General features: G+C 57.2%; 4 protein-coding genes across 4 annotated transcripts; 1 reads left to right on the forward strand and 3 right to left on the reverse strand.

Moving 5' to 3' along the window:
- Positions 1-420: 420 nt before the first annotated feature.
- On the reverse strand, positions 421-2,217 carry TRAVEDRAFT_134788 (uncharacterized protein; the record flags this gene model as incomplete). Its single annotated transcript, XM_008045922.1, has 3 exons — positions 421-1,797; positions 1,861-1,959; positions 2,014-2,217. The coding sequence occupies 3 exons, from the start codon at positions 2,215-2,217 to the stop codon at positions 421-423; spliced, it is 1,680 nt and encodes a 559-aa protein (XP_008044113.1).
- A 926-nt stretch (positions 2,218-3,143) lies between these two features.
- Positions 3,144-5,585, reverse strand: TRAVEDRAFT_52948 (uncharacterized protein; the record flags this gene model as incomplete). Its single annotated transcript, XM_008045923.1, has 13 exons — positions 3,144-3,192; positions 3,245-3,258; positions 3,322-3,479; positions 3,532-3,676; positions 3,715-3,931; positions 3,990-4,096; positions 4,148-4,238; positions 4,295-4,475; positions 4,528-4,581; positions 4,637-4,748; positions 4,803-5,187; positions 5,243-5,395; positions 5,452-5,585. 13 exons carry the CDS (start codon positions 5,583-5,585, stop codon positions 3,144-3,146), a joined length of 1,800 nt encoding a protein of 599 aa, XP_008044114.1.
- A 788-nt stretch (positions 5,586-6,373) lies between these two features.
- On the forward strand, positions 6,374-7,307 carry TRAVEDRAFT_84305 (uncharacterized protein; the record flags this gene model as incomplete). The annotated part of the gene is made up of 2 exons (XM_008045924.1): positions 6,374-6,830; positions 6,889-7,307. Coding segments are annotated over 2 exons (876 nt in total), but the record flags the coding sequence as incomplete, so codon positions are not given.
- Positions 7,308-8,358: 1,051 nt separating this feature from the next.
- Positions 8,359-10,121, reverse strand: TRAVEDRAFT_134817 (uncharacterized protein; the record flags this gene model as incomplete). The annotated part of the gene is made up of 3 exons (XM_008045925.1): positions 8,359-8,771; positions 8,824-9,888; positions 10,049-10,121. The coding sequence occupies 3 exons, from the start codon at positions 10,119-10,121 to the stop codon at positions 8,359-8,361; spliced, it is 1,551 nt and encodes a 516-aa protein (XP_008044116.1).
- Positions 10,122-11,681: the final 1,560 nt, after the last annotated feature.

Raw genomic sequence — 11,681 nt, forward strand, 5'->3', positions numbered from 1 at the left:
ATTCTGCGAGACAGCGACCCCAATTGACAGCTGTAAGAAATCGACGATGGTGGAACGGAGAGAGTTGCCACGCGGCGCTGAAGCGTTGAAGCGCCAGAGGCTTTACCCGGTGAGGCTCTAAAAGCTCTAACATCTACCCGCCGCTCGACGGTACACATCGCTTTCAATCGCAATCCTATGAGGTTAGAAAGCCCTGCATGACACAAGTTATGGTGCACTCCCGGCCTCCAGTGTATGACGCCGATGGTACGCCTCGTCTGGCTGGTGCCACTTCAAGTGACTCCGCGACCCTGGCGTCTTTGCCTCCCACCCATGGCTAGCAGCAGCAAACGGATCCACTTTACTACGAAGGAAGACAACTGGTAGAATGGAGTCTATTCCACAGTAAGTATGCACACCCTCCTAAGCCCACTTCCAGCCTTAGTGCTCACACATGTTAAACTCGACCTCGTATACCTCCTCATTATATGTCATAACAAACTCCTTACGTTCGTCCATAAGCCACTCGCGATGCTGCTCGGCCTCCTTCCGTGACATCGTGCCGGCAGTCGCGAAGTCGGAGATCATCTTGAACAGTTCTGCTGGGAGTTTCTGCAACGCCGGGATGCGGACCATCTCGTCCATGAGCCACTCCTCCTGCTGAGGCGCGGCATCGCTCGTCGAATGAATCCTTGTGTGCGGGTCCACCAAGAAGAAGCACAGAATCTTCCGGTGCCCGGGCTTCGTCGGGTCCGCGAGCTCGAAAGGGTCGACGCGGTGCTGGTAGATGTTCGGGAATGCGATGCACTTGCCCTCCTCTGCGACGACGTGCCCGAGCTCTTGATTGAGCGGATCGCCGCCCCCAAAGCCGAAGACGGTGTAGTAGCCCCTGTTGTCGCTTTGCTCGTAAGGCAGCTGGGGATAGTCCGCAGGGTCTCCTCCGACGACAGTGCGGAACACGAGCCGAGACTGTGTGATGTTCTCGCACGAGTAGTAGTAGAGGCCGGTTGCGACGATCTTCTCGTTTGCCATGCCTTCGACATGCCATGACCCGCCCGGGTACTTCGGGTTCTCCGGAGTGAGGATGATGTTCGCAAGCTTTACGATGACCTGCACTGTGCGGCCGCGGAGCTTCATGTCGACGCGGCCCTCATGACTTGGCGGAGCGAAAGGTGGCGGGTCGGGGATCAGCGGCCACCTCACTTCTTCATACCACTTCTCCTCGGGATCCTCCTCCGCCTCCAGAATGTCCCAGTCGCCAAAGTCGGGCATCTGCAGGTGGTCGTACCACGCCGTCGGTTCCACGTCGATGGCGAAAGGGGGTGGCGGGCTGAGCATGTCGGAGGTTACCCTCTCGAAAAGCGGGATGAATCGCGAGAGGACGGCGGAGATCGCTGTGTAGCCCGTACGATATTTATCTGGGTGGAGGTTGTTGATGTAGGCTAGTACCACGACATCACCCGTGGCAGAGACCTCGAAGTCTGTTGGAAGCCACTGATAGTCGTCGGAGACTACCCTGTACGATTCATGCCGGTATACCTCGAAGTCCGGGCGTTGGGACAGGTATTCGTCCCTGGTCAGGACGTGGACACCATGCGCCTCGCCGTCGATGCTTTTATTGCGGACATATGAATGTGCGATCCTCAGAGGGTAGAGCGACGGGTGCACGAGATCCAGGACCTGTCCGTTAGAGCCAGGGTGCCAATCCTTCTGGTCTTCCGGCACACCCTCGAGGGCAGATACGAGGGCAAGGAGTGAGGAGTTGATGTCCGCAGGGATCAGACTCCGAGACTCGTAGACCTTAGGGATTGAAGTTGCCTATTGCATATCGAGGTCGCGTTAGCACATTTGGTGCGACTGACTACGCCGGACGCCACTCACGAAGATGCCGGTTGCGGCGTCGCGCCGCCTCGCATCGTACTTGAGCTGGTCAAAGATATAGTCCAGCTGTGAGTCCGTTATTGGGTCGCGCGGCCACAGCTTCTCGCCCCTCCCGTGGTCGAAGCGTTCAGTACCGCTCCAGAACTTCTCAACGGTGGCCTTGTCCTGCTCGACCATCTCGGCCCTCCACTTCGCAGCGATGCTTGCGTCATGGACTTTTTCCCACCAGTCCGGTTTTGCGCGAATGAGCCCGGAGAACTTGCGCATGCGGAGCTCAACCAGGGTGATTGGCTCGCGGTGGTGGTATAGCAACGGGGATGCAAAAGCGGGTGCGGGCACAGCTTGGTCGGACGCCATGGCAGCGTTCAAGTCCGCGGCAGTAGGGTGTGGCAGGTGGGGAAGAGATGAACCTGGGTGAACAAGAGCGAGCGAGATCATTTTGTTGGTACGGCTCCTTGTAAGTAATCCCGTTCTGATCGGAATGGGGGTCAGCGTTCACGAGGCACGAGGGAGCGCAAATCCCACCGGAAACTTCCTGTGATGGGCGTTCACCATGGGCTGCATAACGTACATTCATGAGCTGCACAGCGGCGGTTGCATGAACTGACAGTGCCATACGGCAGGAGCGCACTAAATTAATGACCTCTGCGAGATTCGAGCGTAGGGCCTACGTTCGGAGGACTTATTCGAGCCTCGCACACATTCCTTCCACACGCGAAGAAGCCAGTTCCCTGATGGTAGACTCGTGTATGTCATGCCGGGTCCCGTACAAATAAACCCGGCTATCCGACGCATACGGAGCTTGACAAGGGTGACTGGCTCGGGCAAGAAAGGAACGGATAGCGCGTGCGTGTGTTGATTGGTCGCAGATCACGAAGGTGCCTGTGAACTAGGTGAGTCTGTGTAGAACGGAGAATTGCAGGGAACTTGCATGCGTGGCTCATCCTATGGAAGTAGGAGAGGTGGACTCGAAGGTGGGAAGATCAATACTAGAGGCCCATGTTCTGCCGTAACACCACTCAAAACATCACAGGGCACATCTGACTGAGATGGACGTCAAAACCAAAATTTTACAGAGCGAAGAGAGTAGCATTGGCGGAAATTGAAACGTAAAGCAGAGGTATATCGAGATTGCAGAGAGAGAGCATACGTGGGTCGAATGCAGATAATATGTACGTCTGGCGGATGAGATGCGGAGGAGCGATGCAGGAGAGGTCGATATGCAACGGCCATGGTAGAGAGTTCTGGCAATTCCGGAGGGCAGATGAGGTCCTTGTGCTGGTTCAGTGCGCAGACTCGAGGTCGTCATCGTAAACGATCTTGGCCGGGCCGCTGCGAGAACTCATCAGCTAGCGTCCGTACAAGTCCAGCGTAGATGACTCACCGCATTTCTTGACCCTGAGTAAGCACCAAAACCTGAAAATCAGCGGTGCATAGTGAAAATATGATAGCAATGCTTACACCCTCTTCCCATCGTATCTGGGCTTGAAGCTCAGTGAGGCCGCACATCAGGACGATGTCGAACGCCTGAGCATAGTGAATGCCGTTCCGGCCGACTCGCGGGGTCTTGACGACACGCGACGTGTCCGCGTAGATCGTGCAAAGCGTAGTAAAGCAGTCTATGAGTGTGTTAGGATATAGAGGACACGAGACATGCTCGAAGATGCGCACGTGGCTCGAGGTCGACCCATCTGGGGTCCTCTTTCTTGCCCCGGTAGCAGATGATCTCCGCCGACATGGTGTCCAGTGTTTTCACCTCGCGCGACTCCTTGAAGTACCCCTTTGACATCTCTTCGGCGCCGCGGACGCGTGTGCCCTACACATCGAGGTCAGCCTTCCTTATTGAGAGGTCACGAAGAGACATGCCTTGGTGAGAATGGACGAGAAAAAGTCAGGGACAACAACGCGTCCCGACGGGCGGACGATCTTCTTGTAGTTGCGAGCGATGTGTTCGGCGTCTGTCGGGTCATAGCTAGTGTTGATGACGGTTCCGTAAGTCATCTTGATGATGCGGGCTGAGACGAAGTGTTCGAGATAGAACGACACGCCTCCTTCTGCAACAGCCTTGCTCCTACATGATCATGGACGTTGTGATGAGATAGTACACAGACTCGAGCGAGCGTACATACGTGTGCGTATCCGGACGACACAATCCAAGGCCCAAAGGTTTAACCGCTTTCTGTAGCTTGGCGTAGAGCCAAGGGCTGGCCGCAAAGCCGCCCACCAGGAATATCGTCTACGCAATCTTCAGCATCCCACGGACGTGAAATATGATGAAGGATCCTACCGAGATCGGACGTGAGGCCGTTTGACGCTGTTTCTGGACGGCCATCACGATCGCGTCGAGAGAAGGTTTGTAGAACTCTTCCATCTCGGGCCTAGTGCTTCACATTAGCTACCTGAAGTACGGATGCGCATGGCAACATAAACCCACCCGGACAACAGCAACTGGCCGCGACGAATCTTTACCTTCGGATCATTACAGCTCATTGACCCGAACTTGATGTACGACTGCTCGGTCGCGTCCTTGAAAATCGGCTTCGTGGATTTGTCAAAGTACTCGAGCATGGCCTTTATGTCCTCTTCGTTGCCGTAAGCGGAGTTCTTGAGCCTCTCTGAGGAGAATCTCGCGTGAGAAGGTGCGCCACTACAACCGCGAGTACGAACCTTGCAGGAATGTTTTCGCCCTTGCATTGACTCTCGTGGAACCTTGCATGATGCCTGATAGATAGCTCAGTGGTGTGAGCGGACATGCCACAGCGAAAGTACCACTTACAGTCTGCAGAGGCGATTTCCTCGACGGTCAAGGGGCTGGTCGAGACGAAGGCGTAACTGCTGATGTCGACCGTCCCTCCTCCAGCGTCGACGATCATCACGTTCTGCCCGTCCTACAGATATATGCTTAAGCTGCGCACCCCAATCTCGGTCATTGGTCTACTCACCGCGATGTTGTCGGCAGTCAGCCCACTCCGGATGCAGAAGTGGAGACTCGCCTCCCCTTCCGTTACGAAGTGCACGCGAGCATGGCCGTCTGGTGTGTCCGGAACGAGGCCGGCCATGATGGCAGCTTGACGCATCTTGCCCTGCTGCAGGCCCTCCCATCCGTTGGGATGTGACAACACGAACTCGATGTGATCCTCGACGGAGCTCCACAGGCTCTCGCCGTTCGCGTGCGTCTCCTTGATGTATCGCTGTGTGCATTCGTAGAGATATCGCGTGAAGTCAGCGAAGACGTCTAGCACGCCCTTCCCTTCGGGCAGAGGAGGTAGGTCGCGACGTTTGATCTCGTCCGAATCAAGGGTCTCCGGCCTCAAATACAGCTTGAACCTAAGGCGACGCGTCAGCGTGTACCTCGTTGTGTTAAGAGCGGTTGTGAACGCACCACTCCACAAACACCAGGTCCTCGTCTTCGGCTTCGAGCTCCATGCCTGGGAGAGCGGCTTCGGCACCGACGGAATGTACAGTCCCGTCTCGTCGATAGTACAAGATGGACGGGATCTTCGAGTCCCCGACGGCATTCTCCTGGCCGGGGAAGCTACAAACGACCACCGTTTAGGTATTCCGGTGAACCCATATAGTCCCATTGCTTACCGAGTGACACCGGATATTTTGGGCACTTCGCCAGGGTCCAGCACGGCGAAAGCGACCCCGGAGTACGTTGTTCCAACGTCCATCGCTACGACGAGTTTCCGCACAGGGCCATGGTAAGGCGGTAAAGATGTCATGATGTAGAAGTTGAGCGGTGACCACGCAGCTGCCGAGGAGGTGTTGCACCGTGAAGTCCTTTTATGCGGGGACCAAGGGCGCGTGGTTCCGGGCGTGCGCGTGGGCGCTAGCCCCTGTGCGCTGCGGTAATGAGCTTCGGACGACGAGGCGCGGCAGGCCGACCCTCTGGAGCGTTGTACCCACGAGTAGCTCAGCACTCCGGGTTTGCAGCACACCAGTCCTTCCAAGAAGGTACGTCAGCTATGCGGATCAAACCTTCGCTCCTGGGAAGCGTAGAAATGAGGCGCGAGGATACAGCGTGAAGCAACCCGTTCGCACGCACCGGAGAGGTGAGGCTGCCCTGTAGGCTAAGGCTCCTTTGTCCGCCACCCGGACGACAGCCTCGTCTGTCCCTTGTCCGCCGACCACTGTGATGCTGCCGTTCCTGGCCCTCCTCCGACGCATCTACCTCTTCGTCATGAACATTGTTCACCGCTTTTGGAAATCCGACAACGACACCGGGCCGACGAGGCGTTTGAGCGTCGTGAAACGGGACCGTGACTCTCGACGGTCCGACCCCGAAGACATCATCAACCGCCAAGTGGAGGAGATACAGGGGTGGAAGAAAAGAGACCGGGCGTCGCGGGACACAATCAAAGGCTTACAAGAGGACCTACAGGCGTCGCAGGCCGCTCTTCAGGTTAGCGAGGGGCGAAATCACGAGCTTGACGACTACTGCCAGGGACTGAAGAAGCATGCCGCCCAACTGGACCGTAACGTGAAGGCCACGGAGGGGGAGAAGGCTGAGCTAGAGCGGGCCCTCGCGCAGGCACAGACAGAACGGAGAGACCTAACGACACTGCTGGACAGACGGACGGCGGAGCTCAAGGAGGCGCAGACGTACCTCAACAAGGTCGACGACGTCGCCGACAGCGAGGTGCTCGCCCTCGTGCAGCGCATCAACACCCAGATTTTCCAGACGGCCGCGAAGATCTCCGACGACTTCCAGGCATTCTACGGCACGCAGAAGTACAGCGCCATCGTCAAAGAGGCCGTCGGGCGCTTGGATAAGTCGACCATGGTCGGCGCGGAGCTCCCCCTCATCCTGTCCACAACCGACCACAGCGCCGACCCCATCCTCGTGCAGATCGCGCTCCAATGTGCGCTCGCCACGCTGGCCTTTCATGCCGCGTCCCCGTGGTCCACCTCCTTTGAGAAACAGACGGCGTTTCTCCATTCCATATACGCGGAGATGTGCAAGCACGGTGCGTCTGCTGGCGTCAATATGTTCACGCGCTGACCCGAATGCCATCGTCCAAACAGAGCTTCAGTCCGTCTTCGGGCGATGGAGAACGATGACACTCACCTACGCGCGCGCTATCATCCCCGAGAAGACCCAAGGCGCATCCGCACACGCTTTGAAGATGATCGACTACGTCAACGACGTGCTCCTCGCGTGCGGCGTGGACGGGTCCCCAGAGCAAGTGCGCGACCTCGTCAAGCAGCACTACGGCAAGCGGCTGAAGCAGCTCGCCACACACGCTCTCGACTTCCGCCGCATCGCAGGCGAACAAATCGTGTCGCGCGATCTCCAGGTCATCGTCGTCTGGCCGCCTTCGCCGTTTGACCCCACATGGATGGAGGACGAGTGGGCGGACACGAAGAAACCTGCGAGCCCGACCGCTTCTCCTGCTGGAAATATCCTGTGCACGACGAACTTGGGCCTCATCCGGCAGGAGCGTAGGGCGGAGGCAGACAAGGACGCGCAAGACGCCGAGCCGATGAGGAAGGTGGTGATGCTGAAGCCCAAGGTCGTACTGCACAGCACCTTGCGCGAATTGCTGCCTGAGCCAGAGCAGGAGACGGAGGCGGGCAACGACGGCGGTATGTCTCCATCTCGAGAGGCTTTCGGCACACGACTGACAAAGGGAGAAGCCGTAGACGATTCCGAGATGCATTCGTAACCGCCCTTTGCTGCTTGTTCGTGAGCGCCGCGGACTTGATGTGTTTGTTCTTTCTGGGCCCGCTAGCCCAAACAGTATCTGCATCGTCGTGAGGAGCACCTATCATAGACCATCGACTAAATTCACGCACCATCACTTGTTCGTCTTCTCATACCCAACACCTGTCATTAGTACTCCAGAGCCGCACTCCACATTCTAGACCTTACTGAGCCCGACGTCGCGTGCGTGACGGAACCAAAAACCATGAATAAAGCCACAACCAAACTACACGTAAGATACCACCACAACTCGAGAGCAGACGTACGGCGCAAGAAACAAGGGTACCGCGGGCGCCCACGGCCCACCCAAGCAGCGGGCCCCGGCCCGCGCATGACACGGTAGCGGGAAGAAAGGAAGGCGGAAGCCAGCGCGGCCGGCATCGGCGACGACGACAGCGAAGGGGGAGGTGTCGCGCTTGGGATAAATAACGGGTATATATGCATAGCATACGACGCTGGCGCCTGCCTGGCGCACACAGAAGAGAAGGGGGTGACCATGCACGCGGGAGGGAAGGCAAGAGGGGAAACGGGAGCCGGGGGACGGCGAGGCGGCGGTCAATCAGGGGACGAAGGGTCGGCGCGGGGAATCACAAGAGGGACAAGGGTCATAGATGAAGTTCGTAAAATAGATGGGTGGGAGAAGTGACAGTAGTTCACATAAAGGGAAACAGTAGGCAGCCCTCCCTGCAGTGTCGTGAGGGAGGGCGTCGGCACCAGTACACGGAATCGTACAACCAGCTGAACACCAAGACGAGATCCAAGAGCGAGGCATCGGGGTTTATACGACGAGCCTACTCGGCGGTGCCGACGTATGCGTCGTCCTCATCGTACTTGCTGTATTCGGTCGGAGCGAGGCTCTTCCTGTTGATAGGAGTCGACGGGTAAACAGATTCCGGGGAAGTCGGCATGACGGGTGAAGCCGTGTCGGGGGAGTAGAGTGTGCGCATGCCAGAGCCGTTGTACTGAGCAGCGGGGGAGGGGAGGCCGGGGCTGGTAGCACCCATTGCGCGGCCCCCCGCTGCGTAAGCCCGCAACATGTCATCGGGAGACATGACGCTGGCGGGCATGGGCTGCATCGGCATCACACCCATGATGGGTGACTTCGGGGTCTGATGAGTGGGGCTGGGGAGGGTGGGCATAGCAACCTGAGGCTTGAAGAGCATGTCATCGTGGTTGGCAACTCCTTCGCCTCCGGTGCGCATCACTGGAAGGTTGGTCAGATATGCTCGAGGGATAAAACGAGACGGGTAACTCACTGGACAGGGCAGGCATGACCTCATCGATGCTGGGACGCGAGACAGACTCTTGACCAGCCATACGAGCGCGGATATCTTCGGCGGTCAAACTGAGAGCCCCAACCGTCTGAATAGGGGACAGGATGGGAGAGGAGCTGCTAGAGCCGTCCGTAGAAGGCATACGCTCCGGAAGGGGCGGGGCGTTGCCGACGTGGAAAGCACGAGACTGGCGGGGGCGACGAGACTCCGTTGACGGGCGGGGGTCGGCAGCGAACGAGACGCGAGAGACGCGGTTCTCAAAGGCAGATGTGCGGAGGCCGGGGCGGAGTTGAGACATCTGCGGCGCGTCAGGGTTGGCGTCACGTTTGAAGACGGTGCTGGCACCGATGCCCGCGTGTCCACCCTCCACGACGGTAGATGAGGGACGGATGGCGCCAAAAGAGAAGGACGAGAGGCGGCTGCCGGAGTCATGCGAGACCGCCATGCTGTTGCGTATGGCGGCGTTCGCGCCAGCGCCAGTCATGGACTTCCAGTCGGTGGAGATAGTCGACATGCGCTTGTCAATAGCCTGGCTGTAACGCTGGCGTTTCTCCTTGCCCTTAGCGCGGCTGATCTTAATGTAGGCAGCAACGCCAAGACCAGTAAGGAGCAGAAGGGGGATGAGCACCGCGGCTGCGACAGCGCCTTTAGAGAGGCCATGCTTTTCCGAAGGGGTGTTGTTGACCTGCTCGACTGCGCCGGCGATGGCGGTGTCTGCAGCACCAGAGTATGTCGCAGTGAAGAGGGGACCTGCAGGAGTGGTGACCATGAAGAGGTCTTCGCCAGCGGGGATGATAGTGATTTCCAAGTTGACGGAGGATGTAGAATTCCACCACCCGGGCTGGAGCGTAGCGGAATAGCTGCCGGTCGCGTAGTCGACGTTCTCCCATTCGTGGATGATGGGGCGCGAAGCGCTAGGGGCATACAAGTAGATGTCGACCGCGGTAGCGGTCAAGCAAGAAGTGTTCCAGCTGATAGTGACGGGCTGACTAGCGTCAACGACCTGTCCTTTCGTCGGGCTTTTGTAAAGGCCTCCGGTGGAGCAATCTGCAAAGCATGGTCAGCTACAACGCTCAAATTGACAGCCATCTCCGCCCTCCAATCCGTCCCTCAACATCGGCAGGTAAGGTGATTCTCTTCCGTAACCAGCACCACAAATGCCCTGGCCCTTGTATGCATGCTTCGCATCATAGGAAACTAAGTGAACACTTACCGTCGCGCTTGCGCTGATGGGTCGCGAGCGCATGCCCTAGACGGACGGTCTTGAAGCCGTTCTTCATGATTGGTCTGAAAGAGTGTGGGGAAAAAGAAGGAGTGATGAAGGAAGGGAAGGGAGCACGACGGCGAGGTCGACGGCGAGGTCGGCGGGCGACGAGGGCGACGAGGGCGGGGGAACGACGGCGACGGTGACGGCGAGAGACAGGAACAACAGACGGGCGTCTGTGTTGCTCAGCATTTAGACGCCCAATTGCAACTGTACCCTAATTGGGAAATTTCGAATACCGGTCTGTACTTGTAAGCCTCCTTGGATGTTGTGCAGATAATATCAGCTCCAGCCTCCAGCGTATATGAAAAACGAGTACTTGCATGAAGTACGAACGCGAGCATGGCTACACCAAGCGCGCGACGACGTTCTATCAGCACAAGCGGTAGGGCACGGGCGATTAGGCCGGGCTGATCAGCACTGGGCTAATTAGCACATGTAATTCACCGTGAGTGACCTGTGAATTAGTAGGGGACCCTCGAAAGGGGCCTGTCATTTTGGGTGAATTAGACCTTGGTGAGCGAGGTCAATCAGAGCTACATTTTGGTCAGTAATGATCGCGAGTGGCTTCAAAAATACTGTATAACTTACCGTCACACTTGCATTGAGTTTTGGGCCTCATTGTAAATCGAAGATGCCTTGAAAGGTAAGATGTCGAGTCGAAGACTCGAAGCTATTCCTCAAGTAGCGCTCGTTGCGCGCGTAGGCGCTTACCGTGACACCTCGACGAGGCTCACGCGAGTCAAAACTGACACGCCCGTATGGTTTCCGTATATATGTGCTCACATATCGTCTGCCTAGGGGAGACAAGGTCCGCCGAGATTTATTGTTAATCAGCAGTGGGAATTATGTCCAAGTCCCAAGTACTTAATCGCCCGTACCCTACCAAGCGGATGGGCGCTTGCATGCCAGCATTTCCGATTCCACAAAGAATCGGTCTTGCCTATGAGAAATGGATTGGTCACGTGAATCCAGGCGAACCCGGGTTCGGCCGTGAGTTTCCGTAGGTTCCCTTCCCTCTGGAGCGCTTGCATTTGCTTGCATCTGTTTGTTCTGTGGCGATCTTCATTCGCATTCTGCGACTCCTCGGGGGAGTCTAGCTATGGTGGTAGGCCCCCTAGGTCCTGACGGAGTTCTAAACCTAGGACCTACCGGCCCGCGCGGAACTGAGTAACGTGCAATGAGGGACAGTCACGAGCGAGAAATGGAGAACGCGTCGCGACGCGTTAGGGCGCTTAGAGATCTTGTCTCCTCGCCTTCACGCGACTCCTATCGACGTCTCTGCTTCTTACTACCCTACTTTGCTGTAATTACTATCATAAACACTTACAATGAATCGCCAGTCGCCTGGAGAACAACCGAAACGACGCCCGGGTCGCCCGAAGGGCTCAAAGAACAAGCCAAGTGCGAAGAATGTCGGACGTCCGCGGAAAGACGGGCAACCACCGCAGAAGCGTGTTCGTACAACGCAGGAGGAGCAGCGTCTTGGTAAGACATTGCTACAGGAACATCATTTCTTTTAAAGCTAATATGCTGCATGTCTCGGAAGAAGCGGACAATGCGACCACGTCTGCGG

Source organism: Trametes versicolor (genome assembly GCF_000271585.1).
Source record: "Trametes versicolor FP-101664 SS1 unplaced genomic scaffold TRAVEscaffold_13, whole genome shotgun sequence".
Lineage (NCBI taxonomy): Eukaryota > Fungi > Basidiomycota > Agaricomycetes > Polyporales > Polyporaceae > Trametes > Trametes versicolor.